Source organism: Nelumbo nucifera, chromosome 2 (genome assembly GCF_055504915.1).
Source record: "Nelumbo nucifera cultivar China Antique chromosome 2, China Antique-T2T, whole genome shotgun sequence".
Taxonomy (NCBI): domain Eukaryota; kingdom Viridiplantae; phylum Streptophyta; class Magnoliopsida; order Proteales; family Nelumbonaceae; genus Nelumbo; species Nelumbo nucifera.
The window spans coordinates 61,188,526-61,212,832 of record NC_142650.1 but is presented as its reverse complement, the minus strand read 5'-3'; the positions used below and the strand labels follow the sequence as shown (position 1 = coordinate 61,212,832).

General features: G+C 42.2%; 1 protein-coding gene across 11 annotated transcripts in view; it reads left to right on the top strand.

Moving 5' to 3' along the window:
* LOC104586925 (ubiquitin-protein ligase) overlaps positions 1–24,307 on the top strand; it is a 108,085-nt gene that overhangs the window by 1,010 nt on the left and 82,768 nt on the right. For 9 of the 11 annotated variants that reach the window (XR_002022085.2, XR_002022086.2, XR_002022084.2 and 6 more), the window contains exons 3-7: positions 235–355; positions 7,913–8,054; positions 8,182–8,231; positions 18,937–19,025; positions 19,105–19,210. Coding sequence is in view for 8 of the 11 variants with exons in the window: in XM_019195936.2 (XP_019051481.1) it covers positions 235–355; positions 7,913–8,054; positions 8,182–8,231; positions 18,937–19,025; positions 19,105–19,210 (508 nt within the window). In the remaining 3 variants the exon portion in view is untranslated. Of the gene's footprint in view, positions 1–234; positions 356–7,912; positions 8,055–8,181; positions 8,236–18,936; positions 19,026–19,104; positions 19,211–24,307 lie in introns of all 11 variants that reach the window. The other 2 variants (XM_019195938.2, XM_019195942.2) reach the window with 2 other exon arrangements.

Sequence of the window (24,307 nt, the reverse complement as noted above, 5' to 3'; positions counted from 1 at the left end):
AATCCCAGGATATATATACACACCAGAAGTTTGGGCATCCCTAAAATCATTTTCCATTATTTTTCTGTAGAAAATTAGGTTGCTTCACCCTTTTATTATATTACAACACCACCACATATCTTTTTTTCCCTGATAAGTAACTTAACACCGCCACATATCTTCAACATATACAACTTCGAAATGTGTGGTTTATACAGAAAAGAATTTTTCTCATTTATGTTTTCATTCCTACAGTGAATCTTGTTTAGATCATGTTTCAGTCTATTGGAACTTGGAAACAACTGTCAATGTTCTGAAGTTCATATATGGTTGTCCCCTGGATCTGTCATTCAACAATTTCCTTCCACTTTTGGAGGTAAGAATTATTCTTTTCAGTTTTCCTTGCTTTGGCTTATATGTTTCTCAGCATGTAATCATTTTGATGTTTCTGAATGGAGACAATTTCTCATTGCTTTTATTGATAAGTTTGTCCTGAGTGTTGAGATTTTTCCATGTATCTTTAACCTCCCATTTCTCTGCAAGGAAATAACACATCATACATATATACTATTTGGAAATGGTATCATGTCTGGGATGGGGAGACGTTGATTGATCTTTTAAAAAATCTTAACCTTCTAATATAGAGTCAAACTTGGTTGCCGGACAAAAGTAGGGTCATCATAATCATCATCATCTAAGCCTAATCCCAACTATATGGGGTCAGCTACATGAATCCTATTTTTCCATTCCATTCTGTTTAAAACCATATGGATTGCTAAATTTTGAGCACTCGAATAATTTCTTACTACTTTGATCCAAGTCCTTTTTGGTCTGCCTCTAGCCCTTCTAGCCCCTTCAACTTCTAACTGATAGCTTTTTCTTATGGGTGCTGTAAGGTAATCTTCTATGCACATGACTGAACCATGTAAGCCAACTTTCTCTCATTTTATCACCTATTGGAGCTACTCCTAGGTCCCTTTGAATGATTTCCTTTCTAGTTTTCCACTCATCCATCTCAGCATATACATTTCTGTCACACTAATATGGACATGTTGTTCTTTGATTGACCAACAATGTGCTCCATACAACAATGCTGGCCTTGCAATGGTTTTATAGAATTTTCCTTTTAATCTAAGTGGTATTCACTTTTCATATAAGACTCTGAATGCACCTTTTTGTTTTGCCCATCCTGCTCTCATGTATGAGCAACATCTTCCTCGATCTCCCCCATGCTATGAATTATTGAACGAAGGTAACATAAAAAAGGTCACATTGAGTTATCTCTTGGTCTCTAATCCTAAGTGCACCTTGTATTGCACTCCTATTATTATTAAATTTTCGTTGCATATGTTCTGTTTTATTATGCTTATTTTAAAACCTCTTTTTTCCAAGGTATTTGTCCACAAACTTAATTTTCATTTAATCCTTCATTTTTGTATTTTGAAAGCTGCTTATATATGCTATTATTATCTGTAGTATGGTGTTAGTATTTTGATTTGGGCCTCAAAACCTGTGATGTACTTGCTTTCATTTCAATATAGTTTTTCATTTACTATAGAAAGAAGTTTGGATAATGAACTGGACACAGTTTTTAATTAGGTTCCTCAAACTGCTAACTCTCTAGCTCAACAAGGAGTAAGTGGACAAAATATAGTTTCGGGTGAATATCTCTTAGAGTAAAAATGAGGTTGTACTCGAATCTGTTTTCTGGGAATTGGGATGAACAGCAAGGGGCTGGATCTCTCTATATCTTAAAGGTTTATACAGCTTATGTAGCCTTATGTACCACATTCATCCTATATCAATAAAATATTGTCAGTTTTTGACAACAAAATCAGGAAAACAGAGAAAAAAAAGCTTGATTTTGGTTCCTGTTTTTTGAAACTGAGATTTTCCCTATTCTTGAATGATGACCAGGTTTTAATATTCAATCTAGAACTTGCTGCTACTATGTGACTTTAGATGTTGGCACATCTAATTAAACCAGGAAGTGAGAGTGAGAGTTGATACTCTCAAGAGAAATGAGGTACAAGGTGTCTTTGATGTATTGATTCTCATCCCAAAGGATCTTGAGTACATCATTAAATTGAACTGATTACAATTACAAATAAGTTCATGTGGGTGATTGATCTAGTCAAAACTGTGGTTGCCTAAATAACTGAATAAAGTAGAAATGAAGTTTGTCATTGTTTCTACTGTTGCTACAGTAGTCGGAACCAGTAAGGAGAAGAAGAAAGAAGAGGAGAAGAAGAAGAAGATGAAAGAACTGTTGAACCTGATAGCTAAACCCTATCAGTTGACCTCTTAATAGTGATTAGGCTCTAATTAAATGTACAAGGACTGAACTGCCCCTACTTAAGTATGGGACAGAGAACCTCTAATAAGACTGCCACATAAGCTCATAACTTAACCAAGGTGAGTTGACTAATCTACCCTTATTCGGCTAACTCTAACACTCCCCCTCAAGCTGGAGAATATATGTCATTATAATCCTAGCTTGTTACATATATAGTTCACTCTCCCTGAGCTTAAGGCTTTTGTAAACAAATCTGCCCACTGATCACCTGAGCCTACATGTTCTGTGCTTATCTCTCCAGTAAGAACCTTTTCCCTCACAAAGTGGCAATCAATCTCTATGTGCTTTGTTCTCTCATGAAAAACAGGGTTGGATGAGATATGGAGCGCAGCTTGATTGTCACAGTACAACTTCATAGGTTTATCCATGTGGAACCCAATTTCTTGTAGGAGATTCCTCAACCACACTATTCACATGTAGTGTGTGCCATGGCTCTGTACTCGGCTTCAGCACTGCTTCTAGCCACAACCGTCTGCTTTTTTACTCTTCCACGTCACAAGATTTCCTCCAAGAAATGTGCAGTAACCTGTAGTAGATCTTCTATCAGACACAGAGCCCGCCCAATCTGCATCTGTGTACCCAACTACTTCAAGTTTTCCTCCTGGTTTATACAATAGCCCACGGCCCGAAGCTCCCTTCAGATATCTTACAATTCTAAGAACTGCATCCCAGTGAGATATACGAGGGTTCTGCATAAATTGGCTCACCACACTGACTGCAAAGGAGATGTCTGGTCTCGTGATAGTCAAATAGTTCAGCTTCCCCACTAGTCGTCTATACCTTCTAGGATCATCAAATATTTCCCCTGTATCACTGCTCAACTTAACATTTGGTTCCATAGGAGTCTCAGCCGGTTTTGCACCTAACAGTCCTGTTTCGTTCAATAGATCGAGAACATATTTTCTTTGGCACAGGTTTACACCTTGTCTTGATCTAGCAACTTCTATACCCAAGAAATACTTCAATGTCCCAAGGTCTTTTGTTTGAAAATGATTTTACAGAAAGACCTTTAGTTTGTCGATCCCCAATTTGTCACTGCCAGTTATGACAATATCATCCACATAGACCACTAATAGAATCTTTCCAGCTCCTGAGTCATAGCTGAACACTGAGTGATCAACCTGACATTGTTTCATTCCAAAATTCTTCACCACTTAACTAAACTTTCCGAACCAAGCACGAGGCGATTGTTTCAACCCATAAATTGCCTTTTTCAGTCTGCACACCTTACCAGCCTCCCCCTGAGCAACAAACCCAGGTGGTTGCTCCATATATACCTCCTCTATAAGGTCACCATGAAGGAAGGCATTTTTTATGTCAAGTTGAAATAGGGGCCAATCATACATAACTGCCAGGGAAATTAACACACGGACAGAGCTAATCTTAGCCACTAGAGAGAAGGTCTCCATATAGTCCACTCCATACAACTGTGAATAACCTTTAGCAACAAGTCTGGCTTTCAGACGCTCCACACTACCATCGGGCAACTATTTAATAGTATACACCCATTTACAACCCACAACATGCTTACCAGGAGGAAGAGTAGTGAGCTCCCACGTGTGAGTATGCTGAAGAGCAGAGAGTTCCTCCTCCATTGCCTGCCTCCACCCAGGTGAGCTAAGAGCCTCTTGGACATTGTTAGGTATGGAAATAAATGACAATAGTGAAACAAACTGGCGATGTGAGGCGGAAAGGCGAGATACTGAAACAAAATTGGAAATGGGATGGAGAGTAGAACTACGTTTACCTTTCCGTAAGGCAATGGGTAGATCAAGTCTTGAGGGTTCAGCAACAGGAGCAACGACAGGATCCGCGGACAAGGTAGAAGCTGGAGGAGGGGCCGGTGTCATTCGACGTGTATACACTTTCCGAATTGGTGGTCGTTCAGTAGGGATCTGCACTGGATGAGGTGACGAGTTAACTCCAACAGGAACACCCGGAACGGGATCACTGACCGGAAGAGGAAGAGGAAGTAAAGGTGGAGACGAAGATGCTTCAGTTCCTGAGAAGAAGGGAACAGATTCAAAAAAGGTGACATCAGGACAGACATAGCACTTTCGAGTAATGTGGTTGTAACACTTGTACCCTTTTTGAGTCCGAGAGTAGCCAAGAAAGACACACTTAATGGAGCGTGCATCCAACTTGTTTATTCCAGGACTCAGATTGTGAACAAAGCACACACAGCCAAAGATACGAGGTGTTAATGGAAAGGGAGACAAGGTGGGGAACAAGATAGAGAAGGGAGACCGACCATGAAGAATAAAGGAGGGCATCCGATTAATGAGGAAACACGCAGTAAGTACAACATCACTCCAAAACCGCTTAGGAACACTCATATGATGAAGAATAGACCAAGCCGTTTCAAGGAGATGACGGTTCTTCCGTTCATCCACCCCATTTTGTTGAGGAGTGGATGCACATGAAGTTTGATGAATGATGCCATGCTGTTCTAAATACTGTTGAAAGGAAGTAAGAAAATATTCACGACCATTATCTGAACGAAGAACTTTGATTGGAACACCAAATTGTGTACGTATTTCAGCATGGAATTTTTGAAAAATGGAAAATAATTCACTCATTTCTTTCATTAAATAAATCCATGTCATTCTTGAACAATCATCAATAAAAGTGACAAAATACTTGTAACCATTATAAGACTCTATTTTGATCGGGCCCCAAACATCTGAATGAACCAAAGCAAAAGGACTCAACATACGACTTTCAACTCTAGGACTGAAGGAAACACGACGATGTTTCCCAAACTGACACGACTCACACTGTAACACTGACAAATGACTCAAAGACGGAACTAGTATCTTGAGTGCCTTGAGAGAAGGATGTCTCAGTCGACAATGCCACTGTAGAGGAGTGAGTGAAGTCTGAAGTGCAACTGACGATTCACCACCGTCAAGATAATACAATCCACCAGCTTCATGCCCCCCACCAATCTTCTTCCCCGTCCTGAGATCCTGAAAAACACAAGAGGAAGGGAAAAAAGTAACAGAACAGTTAAGAGTCTTGGTTAATTTACTAACAGACATAAGATTGAATGGAAACTTAGGAACATATAGAACAGATGATAAAGAAAGAGAAGCCATGTCAACATTGCCAACACCACAGATGGGAGAGGAGGAACCATTGGCAAGGCTAACAGTTTGAGATGTGGAAGTTTCAGAGAGAGAAGAGAACACACCTGGAGTCCCGGTCATGTGATCAGAGGCTCCAGAATCAATAATCCAAGGAGAGGTTTTAGATGACAGGCAAGCTATACCTGAGTGGGCAAGAGTAGCAGTAGTGTGTTGTGAAGTGGACTGAAGGAACCGCTCATACTCATCACGCGATACACTCACCATCTCACTTCCGGAAACAGATGTAGATGTGGAAGGAGTTAGGTCTGCCTGTTGATTATCACTGACATCAACCCCACCAGCAACAGCATGATTGGCCCATTTAGAGGGAGGGCGGCCATGGAGATCATAACAGAAATTTACCGAATGTCCTTCCCTGCCACAGTGGGTACACTTCCTTGTAGAGCTGCCTTTTTCTTTGCCACGGCCTCCCCCTGAGTCACGACCACCACCACGGCCAAATATGGAACCACCACGACCTCCTCGGGAGGCATGTCCTCCCCCTTTCATACCACGTCCACCTCCTCTGGCTGTCACAAAAGCTGATCTATCAGACTGTGTGGGATTCTCTGTCTGTCCCAAAGAAATCCTGCGAAGCCGAGCAAACACTTCCTCAAGTGTAGGAAGGGTAGAGCCCCCCAATATTTGGGCCCTAACTGGTTCATACTCTGATTTCAACCCCACTAAGAACCTTGTGACATTTAGTTGTTCCCTCTGTTGTTGCTGAACCTTAACATCTGGAGTGAGAGGATGATAGACATTGAGTTCATTTCTGAGGTTCTTCATACTGGCATAGTACTCTTCTAGGGTTTTATTTCCTTGTTGTAGACCAAAGTACTCCTGATAGAGCTGATATACCCTTGTAGTATTATCTTGCCCAGAATACAGCTTCTTGGCATGTTCCCATATGTCCTTAGCTGTATCTAAGAACATGAAGTTGGCACTTATTTTGGGTTCCATACTGTTCCATAGCCATGTCATGATTTGAGCATCCTCCTGTTCCCAATCATCAAACCCTGGAGAGTCAGCCGGTGGTTTATCTTCTTTCACATGCTTCACTTTTCTCTTTGCCTTGAGAAAAACTTCCACCGACTTGGCCCATGGAACATAGTTCTCACCATTCAGTTTAATTGAGGTCATCTGTACACCTAAATAGTTAGAGGAAACCACCACACTAGGTTTCTGATCACTACAGCCATCTCCCATTGCTGCCATGATACTCTTTCAATGCTGCCTCTAATCTGACTTCCCAATCACCAACTAAGTGCTGCTGTCAAGAGTTTGATGTTCCAGAACCTACAGCAGTCCCTAAACACAATGACAGATACACACGCCTTTGTTCTTATCCACACCACTACTGATTTCACAAAAAAACACAGACTACACCGACATTAATTCAGCACTTACTAACCACATGCAAGCTCTCTTACAACTACTCAACAGAGTTTGTGCATCACAAGCACCACCACACAGCCATAGCTGTCACACACAATACAGACCTGCTTTAACGCTTTTAAGAGGGCACCACAAGACCAACAAGAACTCAACTAGTACCATTGCATTACACCTTGCACCATTCGGCCACCTACAGTAGCCCCTATACCATTCGGCCACCAGCAGCAGCCCTTACACCATTTGGTCACTGTAAACACAGCCTGTTCTTGGAATTTTTCCAAGAACCAGGGCAACAACCAACCTAGTTCTCTAGGTTCTGATCAGTCCTCTCAAGTTCTTGAAGATTTTCAACTCAGAAATACCAACAGCACAAAGAGAAGAGATAACCAACCTTCGTTTGAGAGCTTCAGCCAACCATTCACTGCTGAAGTTGTTTTCTTAGGAAAGGAGGTTCTGCGCACCAGAAAAAAAAAAAGAGCTGAGATGTTTCAGGCTTGGGACGAACCACTTTTCTCCATTGACAGCCCAGAGAAGAAAAGGAGAGAACTGAAGCACGAACTGAAGTTGTCACGAACTGAAACAGGTCACGAACCTTGCTCTGATACCATGTTTCTACTGTTGCTACAGTAGTCCGAACCAGTAAGGAGAAGAAGAAAGAAGAGGAGAAGAAGAAGAAGATGAAAGAACTGTCGAACCTGATAGCTAAACCCTATCAGTCGACCTCTTAATAGTGATTAGGCTCTAATTAAATGTACAAGGACTAAACTGCCCCTACTTAAGTATGGGACAGAGAACCTCTAATAAGACTGCCACATAAGCTCATAACTTAACCAAGGTGAGCTGACTAATCTACCCTTATTCGGCTAACTCTAACAGTCATCTTACATCGAAGGAAGACCCTTACATCCTCATCAAATGATAACATCTAGATTTTAGATGGTTGGTTGTTAAGTCCATGAATTCTGACACACAACTATGACATTATATATTTCTAAATCAACTTGGGTTGTTGTAATTTATGATTCTGAAAAAATGCTTGCATACAATTTTTCAGGGTGCTTTGTTTTTTGGACTGGATGATCTCTTGTTGGAATGCAAGACATGGTTTTGTAGGACAACATCTACTAAGGGGCTTTCTTCAGTACAAATACCATTGGATTCCATAATTGAAATTTGGAACTTTGGATTAGACCATGGTGAGGTCTTCTCTAATTTTTGTGGCATGTAATGGTACAATTAGCGCAAGAATGATATTTATGGATTCTGGTATATCTTCAACCTTGAGGCATTTTTCTGATCGCTGGAAATGGAAATGTGTTGCAGCAATTGATTTTCTTGCAGAACTATGCACAGGCTATTTTGCAAGGAACTTTGTGGGTACATGACTTCTATTTATCTCTTATCTAAGAAATGAACCATTTCAATTCGTATTTTCTTATTAAAAACTATGGCAGTGTGGGTGGCTTAAGTATACTTGCTATTCACTTTGAAAATGTTCTTAGTATTACATGCTGGGGGCTGGAGCATATATATTTAACTGAACTACATTTGCTGAAATTAGAACAAAGTGATATAATGGGTTATATACAATTTTTTTTTTTTTATAGCAAAAGATAAAGATTTATTAATAGAAAACTAAATATATAAGTTGCAGGCTTTGTGGTCCAAGCAAAAAAAGAATCCTGCACAAGGATGACACACACAAATTGATAAAAAAAGAACCCTGCACATTATATACAAATATACAAAAGCCCCAAGCCATCTTGAATCATCAATCAAATGTCAGATCTCAAATTGAAAAGATTTCTTTAGGCAATCTTGGGCTCCACATATTAATGCCAAAAAGGCTAAAGATATTTCTTTAGGTGAGCCTCAAAGGGCGCCTAGGCGACAAGGCGCCCTTTGAGGCTCGCCTCGCTTAATTGCCAAGCAGTTTTGTACTATGTATTGTAAAATACTTTTTTATTCTTTATTTTCTGACATTATAATTATAAAATAGGCACTATTAAACTAAAATATTCATTTTGTGTGTTTGTATACTAATTTGTTTTATTATTTTCTTATTTGTTAGGATTTAATCAATACAAACATTGCTAAATGCTGTATTGAACCCTCAAAGACTCTAAAACCTGAACCAATAAGTAAGGAAGAACTTAAAATTTTGTCTAATCAACACATTTTCTACCACTACAGTTCTACTACTACTTCTACTACTACTACTACTACTACTACTTTTTCTTTTCTTTTCCTATAACAAAAATAAGGGTTCAGCCCCTATATTTTTTGAATTTTCTTTTCCTTATTTTTTTTCTTCTCATGAATATGTTGATTTTCTATACTTTAACATGAACCCTATACTTTTCTTATGAAAATTATGAATAATTATTAAGGAAATATGGCTATGGTACCTAGGGAACTACCCTAGGATCTACATCATATCCTCCTCTTCAGCCATGCATAGATAGCGTCTCCTTGCCAATTGAATTCCCTTGCCTTTTATATAATCTTGAGTAAGAATTCTGTCCAAATCCACCAACCAAGCAAAAGACTCCATCCTTGGAGGAATTGGATTCCCCCAGACCCCTTTGATATCCGATTTTTCAACCTGACTTCTTGCCAATAAATTATAAAAGATTTATCGAGAATACACAATTCCTACTTTCTTTCCACCACTTAATATCACTTCTCTCTACCTAGATCTCCACCATTTGTGATTTTGCCAACAGCTCTACAGATTCCTCTACCTCCCACTCAAGAAGGGGCCTTCTATATTTAGGGCACCGCTCTACTTTTCCTTGATTCACATTATAGAGATCAGCAATTGGCACATTTTTCTGACTAAGCCTGAAGAGTCTTGAGCATAATTCACAAAATCTGCCAATAACCTGACCAATCATTCTCCTAAAATTTTATGTTAGCTCTATTTCCCACCTTAAAGGATATATAGTTTAAGAAAGTTGATTGAAAGCTCATAATTCCCTTCCAAACAAAAACCCCATACAATGATTTCACCTCCTTTGATTCCCACCCAAAATTTGTAACACCATACTTGCATGACATCACCTTTCTCCATAATTAATTTCTTTACTCCCTAAATCTTTAGAGCCACTTCCTTAACAATGCCTTATTAAAAATCTTTATTTTCCTTATTCCAAGACCTCCATCCTTTATTATTATTATTATTTTGGATAGGAAATGGTAACTTTCATTAATATAGATTTAGATAGTACATAGGTCCAGGGTATGGACTCCTCCCATTGAAGGGGTAGGCGCAGGTTCAGTATCTTGAAGCAGTGATAGGAGTGTTTGGACTCCATCTTCTTTTGATACCTTTACCTGTGATTCATTTTTATCATCCCTTATTCAGCTAAGTGATAGTCATGGATTGTCTTTTCCGGTAAAAGACATCTGGAGTAAACCTATTCCGCCTAGAGTGGGTGGTTTCTGTTGGGAAGTGTATCTGGAAAGAATCAATACCTTGACTTACTGTAAAGAAAAAGACCTAGCTGGTGCCTATCCCCCCCCCAATGGTGCGCTCTTTGCCAGGTTAATGGTGAGAATTGCTATCACTTATTAATCTCCTGCCCCTTTTTCTTCAATTTGGGATTGGTTTCTCTCTTTGTTTGGGTGTAGGTGGAACCCTTTGTCTAATGTACAAAGTCTATTTGCTCCTACTTTTTTAAGGTGGCCAAAGAAGAAGAGAAGAATGTTGTAGAGGTGTACAAGGGCTGTAGTTTGCTGGACAATTTTGGAAGAAAGAAACCAGAGATTTTTTCTTGATAAAAAGGTAGGGATGCTATTATTGAAGCCATCACTATTAGAGTGGTCCATTAGGTGAAGACCTTGGACCTCTTTAAAGACATTCCTGGAGGTGATTTGATGAGGAAATTGACAGAGGTAGTTGATTCCTCTCCCATTAAGGACGCTGTTTGGCCTTGTTGGTCCCCACCATATGAAGGAGTCATTAAGCGTAACTTTAATGGAAGGTAGTGAAGGTAATCTGGATCCGTCTAGCATTGGAGGAGTCTTTAGAAATGAGGAGGGAAAAGTCATTGTGGTCTGTTCAGGCCCAATTGGAATAGGTGATTCATTGAGGGTTGAAATTCTGGCTGAATTAGAAAGGATTCAAAAGGCTAAGGAATTGAATACCCGAAAGCTGTCAATTGAAGGAGACTTGAATCTGGTGGTAAATTGGCTTTGAAAGGATGAGGAGGATGGATGGTGGTGCTACATCTATGAGAAAAGGAAAGCTATGAGGTTATTATAGGGGGTGGAGGTGACATTCAATTGGGTGAGAAGAGATGCCAATGCATTTGTTGACACATTGGCTAAACAAGGAGTGGGAAGGAACAATTTGTTTTGGGCTATGTTGCAACTTGAATCTTCCTTGGGGAGAGCTAAGAGAGTTTATCTCTCCCCTTTTTCTTTGTACTTGATTGCTTATTATTAATGAAATTGCTTTTATTATTGATAAAAAAGTACACAGGTCCACTCCCTAGAAAAAAGGAATTGACCCCAAAAAGATTTCATTTACAATTTAGCCTAATCCTATTTTGTGATGATGGCAGCCCTGTTTCCCTTAGAAATTTTAAGGAACTTATTAGCTCTTTTGGGAACTTATCTAATTTAAGGGTTAATTTGAGGAATAGTTGTATTGTGGATATAAATGTGCAAGAGGAGGAAATCTGTGGAATAGTGGAGATATTAGGTTGTGAAGCCAAAAGTTGGCCCTTGGAGTACTTAGGACTCCCCTTATGTGGAAATCCAAGATCAGATAGCTTCTGGAAACCTATGGTGGAGAGATTTGCTAAAATACTGGCACTTTGGAAAAGAAGTTATATCTCAATGGGAGGGAGGATAACCTTAATCAAGGCCACTGTGGCTATCTTCCTATCTATTTTCTGTCTACTTTCCTTATCCCAATTAAAATAGTTGGGTAGTTAGAAAAGCTTACGAGGGATTTTTTATGGGAATTGGGGGATGAGAAGAAAGATCACTTGGCAAAATGGGAACAAGTTAATAGGTCTAAAGAGAAGGGTGGGCTTGGGATAGGAAACTTAGGCTAGAAGAATTTAGCTCTTCTAAGAAAGTAGTTGTGGAGATTTCCCTTAGAAAGAGAAATGCTTTGGCACAGGGTTATTGAAAGCATATGTGGACAGTTGGACAACGGCTGGGATGCAAGGTAGCCCCAATGAAACTTCAGCCTCTCCTTGGTAAGCAATACATGAAGTATGCCCTTTATTTCTTAAGTCTTAACCTTATATGCTATGATGTAGGGAATGGACTTGTAGAGAACACTGATGTGGACCCCACAGCTGTGGTCCCCACTGTGTTCGTAGGACAGTATGTGTAATTATTTGTTTCAGTCATGGTAGTGTCAGTTGGTGGTCAGTTTGTTATTTCAGTTATTTATTTGCTTTATTTGTCATGTAAGTACTAAGGGCAGATCTGTCGTTTTCCCTATGTACTGAACATAACCTATAAATACTAAGAGAGTGGCGGCGGCAGATTATTCTGAATCTGTCCCTTCTTTCAACCTTTGTTTCTCTAGTTCTTCTCCTCTCTTTTCTCCCTTTCTCTTCTTTTCTTCTACTTTTCCTAATCTGAAATCTATTAGGGTTCAAGGCTGATTGTAGTCTTGATCGTCTACTTGGTATCAGAGCCTATCTATCTAGGGTTTCTCATGTGAGTCTAGTCCAGCCGACCACATGAGAACCATCTAGGGTTGGAAGTTTATGAAGAAGTATACGTTGGCTGATTCTTGGAGGTTACCAGAAGAGGTTCGCAGCTGTTGAAGACTTGCCACGCTTGCAGAGTGTTGGTAATCAGGAAGAATCAGAGAAGGCTAGGGTTCAGGCAACCTTGGAAGGTAGTGAACAGCATTCTCTGGGTAAGTCTTATTTATTTTCTAGAGACTGCTATCAGTCAAGATAGGTTGGACCTATCTAGAAGGAGCGGCCGAACTGTTTTAGGGTTTTCTCTCAGTTCTAGGGTTTGATATTAACCTTGCGGCAAACCTTTCTGTTGGGCCGAACTCTTGTTATCCTCTTGGAAAGTGCTTGTTTTAGGGTTTTTTCCCAGAGGTGATCAGTTTTTGGGTTTCACATTGACCCTACGACAAAACCTAACTGTACGGACTGCTTGGAAAGTGCGGCTGAGCACTTATTTCAGACCTACGATTGAAACCCTAATTCTGTTCCAGCATCTCAGATTGCTCTCTAAGCTGGTTTTAGACCTGTTTTTTGGTTTCAAGCTCTTTTAGGGGGTGAAAACTTGTACGAACTGCTTGGTACTGTGATTGCCGATTGGTTTCAGATCAGATTTATACTGGTTTCATGCATATATTGTGGTTGCCGATTGGTTTCAGATCAGACCTGCACTAGTTTCATGCATATACCGTGATTACAGATTTGTTTCAGATCAGACCTGCATTGATTCCATACTGATTTCTGATTGTGATCGACTGCCCAAGTGCTGTTTTCTGTTGTAGTGACCCTAACAGTTCGTACCTACTGGTTCTTGACCAAAGATAGAGTTTAAAAATCAGGGAGAAGGTAGTCTTGGGAACAACAGTTATGGTAGTATATCTGAAACTGGGTTTCAGATTACAACTGTGAGATTTGACGGGTCAAACTACTTGGAATGGGCCCAATCAGCCATGATGGCTATTGGGGGAAGGGGAAAACTGGGCTACCTCTTGGGAGATGTGAAAGAACCTTCCAAGGAGGACCCGATGTACACCAAGTGGGTTCAAGAAAACTACTTGGTTATGGCATGGCTGTGTAATTCTATGCAGCCACATATCAGCCGAAATTACTTATGGGCCAAGACAGCCAAGGAGATATGGGATGTTATGAAAGAAACCTATTCCCAACCCCTTAATGTTGCCAGAGCCTATGAACTGAAGTGTGAAGTGAATAGTCTTAAACAAGGAGAGAAACCAGTTTCTGTCTACTTCTCTACCTTGAAATCCCTATGGCATGAGATTGATCACCTAGAGACCCCTGAGTGAGAGAGTCCCAGAGATGCACAAACTCACTGAAAGCAAGTCGAGACAAATAGGGTGTTTGAATTTCTAGCTGGCCTGAATTCAGAGTATGACATTGTGCGGCAACAGATACTGACCAGAGATAGTGTGACCCTCTCTCAAGCATACTCCCTGGTGCATAGTGAAGAGACTAGGCGGAAAGTCATGATGCAACCTCTGCCTCTTTCCCCAGCCCTGACAGCTGTTAAACCTAAGTCAGGGGGTGATCCAGGAAGGGACAGGAAGAAGGAAGATAAACGGGACCTGGTATGTGAGCATTGCAAGAAACCCAAGCACACAAAAGATACTTGTTGGAAGCTGCATCCTCATTTGGTCCCAACAAAACTGAGAAATAAGAAGGGTAATGCTCATGTGGCTGTGAATACTGATTCAGCATCCTCGTCAGGCACAAAAGGCACACCCCTAGAGACCTTAGCTGCAGTTCGGGCTGCCCTAATACAGTTGGAAAAGGAAGTTGGGAGTTTAGCTCAGCCATCTCATTCACCAACGACCCCTGCCACATTTGCCTTTGCACATTCAGGTACTCGAGCCTCAGCTTACCATGCTTCAGTTCCAGGTAATATTGAACATTGTTGGGTAATAGATTCAGGTGCATCCGACCATATGACTAGCTTGCCATCATTGTTCACTACTTATCACTTGTCCTCCGGTAGAGATAGAGTATCCATTGCTGATGGCTCTCTTGTTCCCATTTCTGGCAAGGGTGACATCAAGTTATTGGATACTATCTCTTTATCTTCGGTCTTGCATGTTCCTAAGCGTGATACTAACCTGCTTTCAGTCAGTAGTATTACCAAACATATGAACTGTTCAGTAACCTTTTTCTTTGACCGGTGTGTTTTTCAGGACTTGGAGACGAGGAAGGTGATTGGGACTGGCCGTGAGACGAATGGGATCTATCTGCTCGGAGAGAGTTCTCGTTGGGAAGAGCCAGTGGAGAAGAAGTCCTTTGGTTCTCAGTTTGTGAGTCCGGTTATGCTTTGGCATAACCGATTAGGTCATTTATCTTTTCAGTCCTTGAAGAGTCTGTTTCCTGCTTTATTTGAGTCTGTTGAGTTGTCAAAGTTGAGATGTGAGAGTTGTGAGCTTGTCAAACATTGTAGAACATCTTATTCTTTGAGTAATAAAAGGAGTAATTATTCTTTTGATATTGTGCATATTGATGTTTGGGGGCCATATCACATCCCTTCTATAGGTGGGTATAGATATTTTCTGTTATTTGTTGATGACCATACCCGTTTTTCTTGGGTCTACTTTATGCATTCTCGAGATGAGGTTCCTGCTCTGACCCAAAACTTCCATCAGATGATTCTAACCCAGTTTGGGGCCAAGATCAAAGTTCTTAGATCTGATAATACAAATGAATACTTTGCTAATCCATTGACCTCTTACCTCCATCATGGAGTTATTCACTAGAGCACTTGCCCTCATACACCACAGCAGAATGGAGTTGCCGAAATGAAGAATAGGCACATCTTGGAGGTGGCTAGAAGCATTATGTTTACCTCTAATGTACCTATTCGCTTCTGGGGTGATGCCATCCTCACGGCAGTATATCTCATTAATCGGGTTCCTTCCCGGGTCCTTGATATGAAAACCCCTTTTTCCCTTCTATACCCATACGAGGAGTTGTTTACCATTCCCCTTAAAACCTTCGGTTGTACCTGTTTCGTTCAGCTTCTCGGGCCCCATCATTCCAAGTTTGACCCTAAGGCCTCCAAATGCATTTTCCTCGGCTATGCACAAGCTCAAAAGGGTTATTGCTGCTATGATCCTGTTTCGGGGAAGAAGTTTGTCTCCATGGATGCCACCTTCTTTGAGGAGACACCCTTTTATCCTAGGGTTTCTCTTTAGGGGGAGAGTAGTGAGAGTGGGGATTTGGGTCTTTTTCCTCGGGGGGAGCGCAGTGGAAGTGGGGCTGTTCCTTTACCTATTCCATTGGGTGATGAAGGCTGTAATGGTGAGGGTGGTCAGAGGGATCAGGAATTGAGAGTCTATCACAGGCGATGCAGGCAGGTTGATCCCAGTCATCGGTAGTCCAGGCCAGGTCCAGTTCCTTCTGCGGCTCCAGATCCAGGTATTACAGTCCCAGGGCCCACTGAGACACCTTCCACTGTTCCTTTACCTCCTGCGGATGACCTTGATCTCCCTATTGCCGTCCGCAAAGGGAAACGACATTGCACCACATCTACAACTCACTGCATTTCCTAGTTTTTATCCTATGATCGCCTATCTCCCTCTTACCAGTCCTATCTCACTTCCATTGCCAATGTCCCTATTCCAAGAACAATGCAAGAAGCCTTATCAGTTCCAGAGTGGAAAGATGCAATGTAAGTTGAAATGGATGCCCTGTTGAAAAATAATACTTGGGCGCTAGTTGACCTACCCAAAGGAAAGAAACCGGTTGGATGTAGATGGGTACTGTGAAGCATAATGCTGATGACTCCATTGAAAGGTACAAAGCCCAGCTGGTTGCAAAGGGGTTCACCCAGACTTATGGTATAGACTACTTGGAGACCTTTGCCCCAGTAGCCAAGATGACCACCATCCGAGTTCTGTTATCCCTTGCAGCAAGTCATTCTTGGCCCCTGTTCCAGATGGATGTTAAAAATGTTTTTCTGAATGGAGACTTACAGGAAGAGGTCTACATGCAATTGCCTCCTGGATTCTATGATACAGAGACAGGTAAGAAGGTTTTCCGACTGAACAAGGCATTGTATGGTTTGAAGCAGTCTGGTTTGATAGATTCAGACTAGCCCTTGGAAAATTCGGTTATGTACAGGCCCAGTCAGATCATACACTGTTCATTAAGAGGGTGGACTCCTCTCTGACCCTGCTTGCTGTGTATGTGGATGATATTGTAGTGACAGGAAATAATAGTAGTGAGATTGAGTCCCTCAAACAGCTCCTTCATCAAGAGTTTGAGGTGAAAGATCTTGGTACACTACGGTATTTTTTGGGTATTGAGGTTGCTAGATCTAAACAAGAGATCTTTATCTCTCAGAGAAAATATGTTTTGGATCTGTTGACAGAAACTGGAAAGTTAGGTGTTAAGCCTGCTGATACACCCATTGAACAGAATTACAAGATTAGTGCAGAGGGCGGGGAGCCTCTTGAAGACAAAGTTATGTTCCAACGGTTGGTTGGAAAGCTCCTATATCTCTGCCTCACTCGACCAGATATCAGTTATGCTGTTAATGTTGTCAGCCAGTACATGCATTCCCCTAGAACTACTCATCTTCTTGCGGCAGAGAGAATATTAGCATATTTGAAGAGATGCCCGGGTAGAGGTATACTATTCAAGAACAATAATCACATGAAGGTGGAGGTCTATACAGATGCCGATTGGGCTGGGAGTGCTGATGACAGGAGGTCTACCTCTGGATATTGTGCCCTTGTGGGAGGTAACCTTGTCTCTTGGAGGAGTAAGAAGCAGAGTGTTGTTTCCCGCTCTAGTGCTGAAGCTGAGTACAGGTCAATGGCTAACGGAGTGGCTGAAATCCTATGGCTGAGATCATTACTTGAAGAGTTGGGTATTGATTATGAGAAGCCCTTGATGCTGTATTGTGATAATCAGGCGGCTATTAATATAGCCCACAATCTGGTGCAGCATGACAGAACTAAACACATTGAAGTTGATCGACATTTTGTGCGAGAGAGGGTCTCATCACAAGAAGTGTCTCCCGTATATCACATCCAACATGCAGCTCGCAGATATCCTCACCAAGGCAGTACCAAGGAAGAAGTTAGAGGCAGACCTATCCAAGTTGGGAATGATTAATATCTATTCCCAACTTGAGGGGAGTGTAGAGAACACTGATGTGGGCCCCACAGCTGTGGTCCCCACTGTGTTCGTAGGACAGTATGTGTAATTATTTGTTTCAGTCATGGTAGTGTCAGTTGGTGGTCAGTTTGTTTTTTCAGTTGTTATTTATTTCAGTTTTTTATTTGCTTTATTTGTCATGTAAGTACTAAGGGCAGATCTGTCGTTTTCCCTATGTACTGAACATAACCTATAAATACTAAGAGAGTGGCGGCGGCAGATTATTTTGAATCTGTCCCTTCTTTCAACCTTTGTTTCTCCAGTTCTTCTCCTCTCTTTTCTCCCTTTCTCTTCTTTTCTTCTACTTTTCCTAACCTGAAATCTGTTAGGGTTCAAGGCTGATTGTAGTCTTGATCGTCTACTGGACTAAAAGTCTTGTTCTGGGAGGACCTCTAGATAGGTGAACTTCCACCAAAGATCCAATTTCCTGTTCTTTATGCAGTATCCAATTACAAATCTGAACCCATATCTAAGTTTGTGGTTTTCTCTGTCTCAGGATTAAATAGGGACTTTTAAGTTCAGAAAGGGTCTTAGGGAAATGGAGTGTGAATCTCTCATTCTTCAAAGCTTGTTGTGCATAAGAGACACATATTAGGAGATAGATACCAACCCTTTCTTTTCCTTTAAATATATCCCAAGTGTTAATTTAAGGTGAAAACCTCCCAATAGAAAGCTCTAATCTTGGCCTCTTGGGTGGAATTAGTCTTTTCTGCACTGCCTTAACTGGAAACAAAATGCTTGGGTTAGGGGAGGAAGAAAGGCCATTGAAGAAGGAAGCACATGAGAATTTCCCAGAAGGGTCCATCATCCAGATTCTGCTATCTGGAGGGAAGAAATCAGTGAAGGCTCCATTAAGACACTCAAGAAGCTCTGCCACTGATGAAATCTCACTATCTCTTAGGCTTTCCAAAACTAAAATCCCACACAAGTCCAGACTCAGCATTCGTCAAGGTGGAAATGCTAGAAATTTTCATCTGCAAAATTTGTTTTTATGTTAGTAAATTATTTTCTTTTTACATTTCCAGGCTTTTTTCAAAGGTAATTCTGCTCTTTTTAGTTATTGTTATCTGATTTAGTTAAATGGCCCATTTATATACTTTTGTTAGACTTTGCATGATCTTCTTCAATTTAATACATTCAATGTTGTGTTAATTTTATTTCTTCTTTTCCAATAATAGAAGCTGATATGTGGTAGTTTATCCTGCAGATGTGGGCTGTGTCATGTAGCTCTTTTTCTTATGTCCCTTTTAACCTGTTATGTTCTTGCATAGAACACCCTCATCTAACAGTGGACAGGTTAGTTTCTGTTCTTTATAGTAGCTTGACTTATTTACATAAGAGTTTCAACAGACTAACTATTTGCAATTTTCCTTAGTGAAAAGCATCTTTGTGAAGCACTTCTTGGTTGGCTCACTAGTAATGTGGGATCAATGGAATTTTCTAGCAATACTGAAGATGACTATGGTAGCATCTTAGAAAAGGTATGTGATAGAGTTCTTATTAGTATAATCCCTGTTGTACTTTGTACTTGTTCTTTTTTTTTTCTTTATTCTTTTTTCTCTTTCTACCTTGTAAGGGTATTCCTTAATTGTATATATTCTAATATAAAGGAAGCTCTTTGGGGTGGGGGTTGATTCATTCTATTGAATACCAAAACTCCTATGGGGTGAGTGTTTGGAAGGGTATAATGAGTTTTAATCAGGATTTCATAGGCCTGGTTAGTTTGGAGTTGGATCCGGAGTGAGGTTCTGGGAGGATGACTGGAGTGGGTCTGGGAAGTTGTGTGAAATGTGCCCAAGGTTGTATAGGCTGAGTGACCATCAGGTTTCTGTGGCCCAATGTTATGAAGTCAGTGGTGATTAGGTGGTTTTGTTATGGTCCCGCGCGTAGGATCCCGTCACGGGCCGGTCCACGGTGCGGAAGCCCTGCTTCCCCTTGTGCCTTCCCTCGCGTGCAGACCCTATTGCAGAAACTGAATGGGTGATTTGTCCAAGAGACCACCCGAACTCTCCTCACTATTTTCTTGGCTGGAAAACTGAATGCTTTATTTCAATTTGTAGCTCCTTAAATAGGAGATTACAGAAGGGAATTCCTAATTAAACTCAAACTCCAATTTGAACTCAAACTCCTAATTACCTACTCCTAATGGTAACCCACTCTTACTTAAGATAAAGATAAAGATAAAGATAAAGATAAGGGATAAGGTAGGCTGGCGGCGAGTTGGCTTGACGTGTCCAGATAAGGGTGGGCCCACCCCTATGAGCTGTCGTGTGGGCCCTGCTCTGCTGCTGCTGCTGCCGGGTGCGTGCGCGCGGCTCATGGTGCCGCTGCCACGCGGTGCGTGCGCGCAGTGCTGCTGCCGCGCAGTGCGTGCGCGCGGCTCATGGTGTCGTTGCCGTGCGGTGCCGGCGTGTGCGCGGTGCGTGCTGTCGTGCAGTGCGTGCGGTGTGCGCTGCTGCCTGGCGGTGCGTGCTGCGTGCCATGGTGCCGGGTGGGTGTGCGGTGCGTGCCGCCATGTGGTGTGCACTGCTGCCTGGCGGTGCGCGTTGCGCGCTATCGGTGCGTGCTGCTGTGCGGCGCTGCCAGGCGGTGCCTACTGCTGTGTGGCTTGCCGTGCGTGCTGCTGCCTATGATTGCTCCGCAGTGCATTGCCGGATGGTGTGCCCATAACATTACACCCCTCTCGGACTACGAGCTTGTCCTCAAGCTCGTGTTCAGGATACATGGCTTGGGACTCTGCGAATGGATCAAACGGATGCACGCTATTTCTTAGTCCACCAACAGTATGAACAACAGGGACTGCCCCGTCTCTCAGTGCATAACGCTGGACTATTTGATGCAGACCCCCGCCACCTTCTTTAGTTTCCAGCTCCCAGTCGTAACCATGGCTTACAGTGACCACCCGCTCTGCTGCACTCAGGCCAGCCACAAGGCCATTGAAGTGTTCCCTACCTCCTGGGTCATATAGTTTGAAGTAGTTTTGTGGAAGATCCACATAACAAAAATCACGTACTGGATCACGGCCCCGGTGTGCTATGTTGTGGTTCACAGGAACGCACCGGGTATCCTTACAGAAAGGAACCTCAAGAGCAGCCTTACCGAAGGGACCCATGCGTTTTAGAATATCCTCTCGGCCTTCCCCATATATATTTTCCTCAATATTACGAAACATAGGGCTGTCCATGAACACAAAATCTATGCCATCAGTATAAGCTTGGAAGAAAATTACCTCTATATCCTGCCCCTCCACCTTACATCTCTTGCACACTCCTGTTTCTTGGATTTCTGTATAGTTACCATTACTGTGGTGCCGCAACCATAGCTTTATGTCCACGCCGAGCCAAGGCCTTCGGTAAAGCCCCAGCAACATTGCCAAGCCCACCTGTCTCCGTCAAAGGAGCGCATTCTGCGGGTTCTACTATAATGTTCGTGACATCGTCCCCGGCCAAAGGAGGAGACTCTACAGTTTCATCCTCCGTGCGCTGATCCTTGGAAATAATTGCGGCTGTAGGGGCAGTGATCTGTTGTTCGCTACATGCCACTGCCCAGTCCGGACGGCGTCTGTTGGTGTTGGCGATTCCCTCCGAACTCATTTCTTTGTTGGAGAGGAATGCTTCCAGCAGGCGTCGCATCTCCCGGACGTCTTCCCCGACTTCACGAACCTCCATGCTGGTTTCTGCAAGTTGGTGTTCCAGTTCGTGGACTTTGGAAGACAGCTGCTCCATATCGCCCGTGACGTTTGGCTCTGATGCCAATTTGTTATAGTCCCGCGCATAGGATCCCGTCACGGGCCGGTCCACGGTGCGGAAGCCCTGTTTCACCTTGCAACTTCCCTTGCGTGCAGACCCTATTGCGGAAACTGAATGGGTGATTTGTCCAAGAGACCACCCGAACTCTCCTCACTATTTTCTTGGCTGGAAAACTAAATGCTTTATTTCAATTCGTAGCTCTTTAAATAGGAGATTACAGAAGGGAATTCCTAATTAAACTCAAACTCCAATTTGAACTCAAACTCCTAATTACCTACTCCTAATGGTAACTCACTCTTACTTAAGATAAAGATAAAGATAAGATTAGATAAAGATAAGGGATAAGATAAGGATAAGGTAGGCTGGCGGCGAGTTGGCTTGACGTGTCCAGATAAGGGTGGGCCCACCCCTATGAGCTGTTGTGTGGGCCCTGCTCTGCTGCTGCTGCCGGGTGCGTGCGCGTGGCTCATGGTGCCGCTGCTGTGCGGTGCCGGGCGTGTGCGCGGTGCGTGCTGTCGTGCAGTGTGTGCTGCTGCCTGGCGGTGCGTGCTGCGCGCCATGGTGCCGCTGCCGTGCGGTGCCGGGTGGGTGTGCGGTGCGTGCCGCCGTGCGGTGCGTGCAGTGCGCACTGCTGCCTGGCGGTGCCTGCTGCTGTGTGGCCTGCCGTGCGTGCTGCTGCCTATGACTGCTCTGCAGTGCGCTGCCGGATGGTGTGCCCATAACAGGTTTGGAGCTCTAAGTTTAGAAGACCCCTGCTTGATCAGGAGTTGGAGGAATGTGTTCTTTTGCTGGACAAATTAAAACAAACTAGAATCTCTACAACCAGTGAAGATGGTCTGTGGTGGAAGGAATGCAGAAATGGAAAATTTACAGTGAAATCATTTTATATGGCTCTCATCAAGGATATTGTAATCAATGATCAAATAAGTGGAATTTGGGGAAATCCAGTACCCCTGAGAATTGAAGCTATTGCTATATGTGCAAGTCAGATGAGGTAACTGTTTTTCATCTGTTCTTTTCCTGCCAGTTAGAAAATTTCATCTGGAGATTCTACTCCTTCCTCTTTGGGATTCCTATATTCCAGCCATTAACATCAGCAGAGATTTTCTCTACCTGGCCAAAGTTCAGAGGAAGTATGAGAGCTAAAATTGTCTGGAGCTGCATTCCCTTTGCAGTTTGCTGGTGGGAAAGGAATAGGAGGCTCTTCGAAGGAAAGGAAAGAAGTATTGAAGTGATTGTGTCCTCGGTTGGCAAACTCATCACAAGCTGGGTCATCTCTCTTCAAGAATTTGAGCAAATCAGTCCTTCAGACTTTGCTGAGAATTTTTTTTTCGACATCCTTGAGATTCAAACTTGTAATTTTTTTTGATAAGTAAATAGCAAAAGTTTTATTAAAAAAAAGAAATTACAGATCAGGGTGATAAGACAGCACCCGAAAACAAAGAAAACAAAAGAGCCTTCAATCAAACTAGATAACAGGCTATGCATTACATATTTGATATTCCAGAATCTCTCCTAATCCACTCCCAAAATCCTCCTTTTTTTGTTGACTGAATTCAGGAAGAATCAACACCCATTCTACCACTGTTCTGCCCACAGCCGCAACCATCTTCTCCATGCTACAAGCCTTGTCTTCAAAAGTCCTGTTCCTTTCCTTCCATATGTTCCAGCATATTGCAAATGGGATACAACTCCATAGTAACCTCACCTTCTTTCACCCAGATAGCCTGGCCATGTTGAAAAAATCTCTGCTATTGTGGTTGGATGAAATCCAGAGACCCTAAACATGGAAGTAAACACATTCCACAGGAATCTTGAAAAATTGCATGAAACGAATAGGTGAAACGTGTTCTCCTCATGTTTGCATTTTATGCTTCAGTGGAGGTGAATCAGCATATCACATTTTTCTTCACTGCAAGTTCACCCAAAAGATTTGGTTCCAATTCTTGAAAATGGCAGGTTACAGCTGGGTTATACCAGAGCACATTATGGACTTTCTGCATCAATGGCAAGGAACAGATTTAATTTAAAGGGTGTAAAGTTTATTGGCAACCAGTGCTATATGCAGTGTTGTGGGGAGTTTGGGATGAAAGAAACAAAAGCCTCTTTGACAACAAATTCAGGCCCCTTGAGGAGTTAATTCAGACATTACTTACCTTTGCAACCTCTGGATGGTGAACTCAGATCTGTTCAAAGGACTCTTAGTCAATGATCTCCATAGAGATGCTTACCCCTTTCTATTTCTCCCTCACCTCCATCAAACATCCTTGAGACATCCCAAACCCATCTATGAAGGAGTGATGACCCTAAACTTCGATGGAAGTGCCTTAGGTAACTCTGGCTTAGTTGGTATTGGAGGCACAGTAAGGGATGAAAGGGGCAACATTTGTTGGACTTTCAGCGGTCCAATTGGTTTGGCTGATTCCACAAAGGCTGAAGTGATGGCTGCTCTCACAAGAATCAGAATAATAAAAAGTTTGGGAATCCAGAATTTAATCATTGCAGGTGATTCAGCAAATACTATAAAATGGTTAAGAGACAAAGAGGGGGGATCTTGGAGATTGAGTCACTATTTGGCAGAGGCTAGGGACTCTTTGGACTGTTTAAATGTAAAATTAGTTTGGATTCCTAGGGAACACAATCATACAGCAGATGGCTTAGCCAAATGTGGTGTGTATTTGGAGCATTTGTATTTTTTTTTATCAATAACAGTAATATTTGGAGCATTTGTATAGCGGCAAGCTTCCTCCTTTGTAATTTGTAGGGGTTCTTCCCCTGCTTTGTGCATCTTCTCATGTACCTCTTCTTCCTTTAATGAATCCTGGTTAA